The following is a 5,322-nucleotide window of genomic DNA, read 5'->3' as shown; positions in this document are numbered from 1 at the left end:
TTGAGAAATGCACTTGTGAAGGGTTACAGTTGAATCTTTTGATGGGAAAGTCGGGTTTTCCTGATACTGGGATTCCGGGATTCCAGGGGTTGGGGTGGCCCAGTTCCTGCGAGAAGCAATAGCGGGCGGTGACACGAGAAGCACGGTGCGTCCAGCCAGTCCTTCCGCCTGGGGCCCTCCCGAGCCCCCGCCTGCGCCCCCAGGACTCTGGCCTCACCCGGCCGTGCCGGGGCCTCTGTGACGCGGCGTTCCAGGCACTCGGCCCCGGCCGAGCCCGTAGCTAGAGCGGCCCAGAGACAGGAGGCGGCGGCAGCAGCGACGGCATGAACCACTGCCAGCTACCGGTAGTGATCGACAACGGCTCGGGAGTGATCAAGGCGGGCGTGGCCGGGTGCCGGGAGCCCCAGTTTATCTACCCGAACATTATCGGCCGCGCCAAGGGCCAGGGCGGCGCGGCCCAGGGCAGGCTAGAACTCTGCGTGGGCGACCAAGCTCAGGACTGGAGGAGCTCGCTGTCCATCAGGTACCTCCTTCTCCCAGCAGGCTGGGGTGGGGCTGGGGAGGTTGGGGTGGGGTGGGGCTGGGGAGGTTGGGGGGGCGTGGAGCTGGGGAGGTTGGCGAGGGGTGGGGCTGGGGTGGCTGGGGGCGGGGGCCTGGGGTGGCTGGCGGCGGGGGGCTGGGGGTGTTGTGGGGGGGTGGGGCTGGGGAGGTTGGGGGGTGGGGCTGGGGTGGCTTAGGGGGTGGGGCTGGGGAGGTTGGGGGGTGGGGCTGGGGTGGCTTAGGGGGTGGGGCTGGGGAGGTTAGGGGGGGTGAGGTTGGGTGGGTGGGGCTGGGGTGGCTGGGGGCAGGGGGACTGGGGGTGTTGTCGCGGGGCAGGGAAGGACCCCAAAGGAGGTGCGCAATGGGGACAGAAAGGATAAGAAAGCCGGGAGCTGGAAAGCCCCATCCAGCTGGAGTTACTACAAACGCGCGGGCCACAAATCTCCAAGGGTACCACACATCTAAAAACTGAACATTTTGCTGTCTGTGGCTATACAAATGTATTAAAACGTATAAAGTTATGGAACGAATTCATTTAAGAATATTAACTCATAGTTCTTTTGTCACTTGGGTTATTCTCTTCAATTGACATTTAAACTATACTATAATGTGGACATTTCCCAATTTTTTAAAAGTCACAAATTTTCAAAGGACAGAGAAAATGGAAAGCAACAAAAATTGCAGAGGTAGGCTGGGCGCGGTGGCTCACGCCTGTAATCCTAGCACTTTGGGAGGCCGAGGCGGGCGGATCAGGAGGTCAGGAGTTCGAGACCATCCTGGCTAACACGGTGAAACCCCGTCTCTACTAAAAATACAAAAAAATTAGCCGGGCGTCGTGGCAGGCGCCTGTAGTCCCAGCTACTCAGGAGGCTGAGGCAGGAGAATGGCATTAACCCGGGAGGCGGAGCTTGCAGTGAGCCGAGATCGCACCACTGCACTCCAGAATGGGTGACAGAGCGAGACTCCGTCTCAAAAAAAAAAAAAAAAATTGCAGAGGTAAGTAGCTGTGCTAATTTTGGCTGACACTTACCTTCTGTGAGAGGCTGTGGCAGTTATTGCCCATAAAGCGATATTGGTAATAAACGCGGGGAATTAACTGAGGGTCGAAGACAATAGAAACTAGAAAAATAAAAAGCTGTCATTGATCTTATTGCTCTCCCTACAGTTACCCAGTGGAGCGTGGTCTCATTACTTCATGGAAGGACATGGAGATCATGTGGAAGCATATCTATGACTATAACCTAAAGCTGAAGCCGTGTGATGGCCCAGTCTTGATTACTGAGCCAGCGCTGAACCCACTGGCCAACCGGCAACAGATCACGGAAGTGTTTTTTGAGCATCTGGGTGTTCCTGCCTTCTATATGTCCATCCAGGCTGTGCTGGCTCTCTTTGCTGCTGGCTTCACTACTGGCCTTGTGCTGAATTCAGGTGCTGGGGTTACCCAGAGTGTACCCATCTTTGAGGGTTACTGTCTGCCTCATGGTGTGCAGCAACTGGATCTGGCAGGCCTTGACCTCACCAACTACCTCATGGTGCTGATGAAGAACCATGGTATCATATTGCTTAGTGCTTCAGACAGAAAGATTGTTGAAGACATCAAGGAGACCTTTTGTTATGTGGCAATGAACTACGAAGAGGAAATGGCCAAGAAACCTGATTGTCTAGAGAAAGTTTACCAACTACCTGATGGGAAGGTCATCCAGCTCCATGACCAGCTCTTTTCTTGTCCAGAGGCCCTCTTCTCTCCGTGTCATATGAACCTTGAGGCCCCTGGCATTGATAAGATATGCTTAAGCAGCATAATGAAATGTGATACAGGCCTGAGGAATTCCTTCTTTTCCAATATTATCCTTGCCGGGGGATCAACCTCCTTCCCTGGTTTAGACAAGCGGTTAGTTAAGGATATAGCAAAGGTGGCTCCTGCCAACACCGCTGTGCAAGTTATAGCTCCTCCAGAAAGGAAAATATCAGTGTGGATGGGAGGTTCTATTCTTGCATCCTTGTCTGCCTTCCAGGACATGTGGATCACTGCTGCAGAATTTAAAGAAGTTGGACCCAACATAGTACACCAAAGATGCTTCTGAAATACAGATAAAATGGTTAGAAGAAAATGTTTTGAGTATATGTGACAGAAAACTTTGGATATTATATGTTTCTGGGAGAAGAGAAAATACTTCAACTTTTGGGATGCCAATATTTCTGTTGTATTTCTATAATGGGTTTGGGGGATAATAATGGTGAAGCTCAAGAACAGATGTCTATTGAGTAGAACCAAGTTAAAATAATGTTTCCCATAGTGTTTCTTCTATAACTTGACATTGGTGAGCTTATATTTCCCTTGGAAGAGAGCATTTGTGGTACAATATGCTATGTGCCAAATGAGTAATAAGATTTAAGCTTATTGAAGTTTAGGGAAAGAAGGTTGCTGTGGTGAGGAAAGAGACTCCATAGCAGAGATATGCCATCATGGAAGGGGTGGCATTGGGATGGAGGCTAGATATCCAGGCAAGCATACTAAAATGAACAAGTTGCTAAAGATGAGAATGAAGAAAGCATATTCAGGGCATGTTTAATAGACTGATTTTGTTTGTTTTTAAAATTTTTGTTTATGTATGTATTTATTCATTTATTTAGTTTTAGAGGCAGAGTCTTGTCCTGTGTCCCAGGCTGGAGTGCAGTAGTGCAATCATAGCTCACTGCAGCCTCCAACTCCTGGGCTCTGCCCTCAGCCTCCCAAGTAACTGAATCCACAGGTGTGCACCACCACGCCTAGTTTAGACTGATTTTGTTCAAGTCAAGAGCTCATATAGAGCAGAACAAGCACTATGACTAGCAAGGTTAAGTGAAGGCCAGGGACTGAAAGGCTTAAAGTGCTAAATATCCAATATGCAAAGGAGAGAAATTAAAGATTTAAAAGCAGGAGCCATAAGGAAACTATGTTATGATGAATGTGGTGATAGTTTGGAGAATAAATTGAACGAGGAAGGCCCTGGAGATTTGGTGATCAGTTAGAAAGTTACTAGTCCAGATATAAAGTGCCAAGTCTTGTACTCAAGATTATAAGCAATAGGAATTTAAAAAAAGAAATTATGAAAACTGACAAGATTTAGTGCCTAATTAGATATGAAGGGGAAAGAAGGGTTTGAGATAATGTGGGACGCTAAGAGAATGGTGGTAGTGTTAATATATAACTCAAAGCATTTAGCATCTACTCTATGTAAGGTACTGTGCTAAGTGCAATAGTGCTAAAAACAGGAGTCAGATTCTGTCCTTAAAAAACTTTACAACCTGGCAGATGCCATGAAAGAAAAAGGGGTTAGGAGGGAGAGAGATGGAGAGAGAGATATTTTACTTTTCTTTCAGATGGAGGACCGACAGTGACAACTCCACGGAGTTTATCTAACTGAACACGAGTAAAACTTTTAAGATCACCCTGTCATTTATATGTAAAACTGCACTATACTGGCCATTATAAAAATTCGCGGCTGGGTGCGGTGGCTCACACCTGTAATCTCAGCACTTTGGGAGGCCGAAGCGGGTGGATTGCTTGAGCCCTGGAGTTCGAGACCAGCCTGGGCAACATGGTGAAACCCCCGTCTCTACTAAAAACACAAAAACTAGCCGGGCGTGGTGGCGGGCGCCTGTAATCCCAGCTACTCAGGAGGCTGAGGCACGAGAATCGCTTGAACCCGGGAGGCAGAGGTTGCAGTGAGCCGAGATCACGCCACTGCATTCCATCCAGCCTGGGCGAAAGAGCAAGACTCCGTCTCAAAAAAAAAAATCGTTACAATTTATGGTGGATTACTCCCCTCTTTTTACCTCATCAAGACACAGCACTATTTTAAAGCAAAGTCAATGATTGAAACGCCTTTCTTTCCTAATAAAAGGGAGATTCAGTCCTTAAGATTAATAATGTAGTAGTTACACTTGATTAAAGCCATCCTCTGCTCAAGGAGAGGCTGGAGAAGGCATTCTAAGGAGAAGGGGGCAGGGTAGGAACTCGGACGCATCCCACTGAGCCGAGACAAGATTCTGCTTTAGTCAGTGCTGCCTGGGAATCTATTTTCACAAAGTTCTCCAAAAAATGTAACGATCAAAACTAGGAATTAGTGTTCTGTGTCTTAGGCCCTAAAATCTTCCTGTGAATTCCATTTTTAAGGTAGTCGAGGTGAACCGCGTCTGGTCTGCAGAGGATAGAAAAAAGGCCCTCTAATACCTCAAGTTAGTTTCACCTTTAAAGAAGGTCGGCAGTATAGACGCAAAGCCTTTCCCGGACGTGCGGAAGGGCAGGGTCCTTCCTCATGGCCGGAAATGGAACTTTAATTTCCCGTTCCCTGCCACCCGCCCGCCCGAGAGAGTGACTCTCACGAGAGCCGCGAGAGTCAGCTTGGCCAATCCGTGCGGTCGGCGGCCGCTCCCTTTATAAGCCGACTCGCCCGGCAGCGCACCGGGTTGCGGAGGGTGGGCCTGGGAGGGGTGGCGGCCATCTTTTGTCTAACCCTAACTGAGAAGGGCGTAGGCGCCGTGCTTTTGCTCCCCGCGCGCTGTTTTTCTCGCTGACTTTCAGCGGGCGGAAAAGCCTCGGCCTGCCGCCTTCCACCGTTCATTCTGGAGCAAACAAAAAATGTCAGCTGCTGGCCCGTTCGCCCCTCCCGGGGACCTGCGGCGGGTCGCCTGCCCAGCCCCCGAACCCCGCCTGGAGGCCGCGGTCGGCCCGGGGCTTCTCCGGAGGCGCCCACTGCCGCCGCGAAGAGTTGGGCTCTGTCAGCCGCGGGTCTCTCG

At 50.2% G+C, this 5,322-nt stretch overlaps 1 protein-coding gene across 1 annotated transcript; it reads left to right on the top strand.

The window, feature by feature from the left end:
• The first annotated feature begins 187 nt into the window (after positions 1-187).
• On the top strand, positions 188-2,734 carry ACTRT3 (actin related protein T3). The gene is made up of 2 exons (XM_063621648.1): positions 188-523; positions 1,706-2,734. Exons 1-2 carry the CDS (start codon positions 324-326, stop codon positions 2,622-2,624), a joined length of 1,119 nt encoding a protein of 372 aa, XP_063477718.1. The 5' UTR covers positions 188-323; the 3' UTR covers positions 2,625-2,734.
• Positions 2,735-5,322: the final 2,588 nt, after the last annotated feature.

This window comes from Symphalangus syndactylus, chromosome 17 (genome assembly GCF_028878055.3).
Source record: "Symphalangus syndactylus isolate Jambi chromosome 17, NHGRI_mSymSyn1-v2.1_pri, whole genome shotgun sequence".
In the NCBI taxonomy this organism is placed as follows: domain Eukaryota; kingdom Metazoa; phylum Chordata; class Mammalia; order Primates; family Hylobatidae; genus Symphalangus; species Symphalangus syndactylus.
The sequence above is the reverse complement of the archived record's forward strand: the minus strand, read 5'-3'. Positions and strand labels throughout refer to the sequence as shown.

Coding starts and splice junctions, on each gene's coding strand:
- ACTRT3 (XM_063621648.1), top strand. CDS start 324: ATGAACCACTGCCAGCTACCGGTAGTGATCGACAACGGCTCGGGAGTG. Junction 524..1,705: donor AGGAGCTCGCTGTCCATCAG/GTACCTCCTTCT, acceptor CTCTCCCTACAG/TTACCCAGTGGAGCGTGGTC.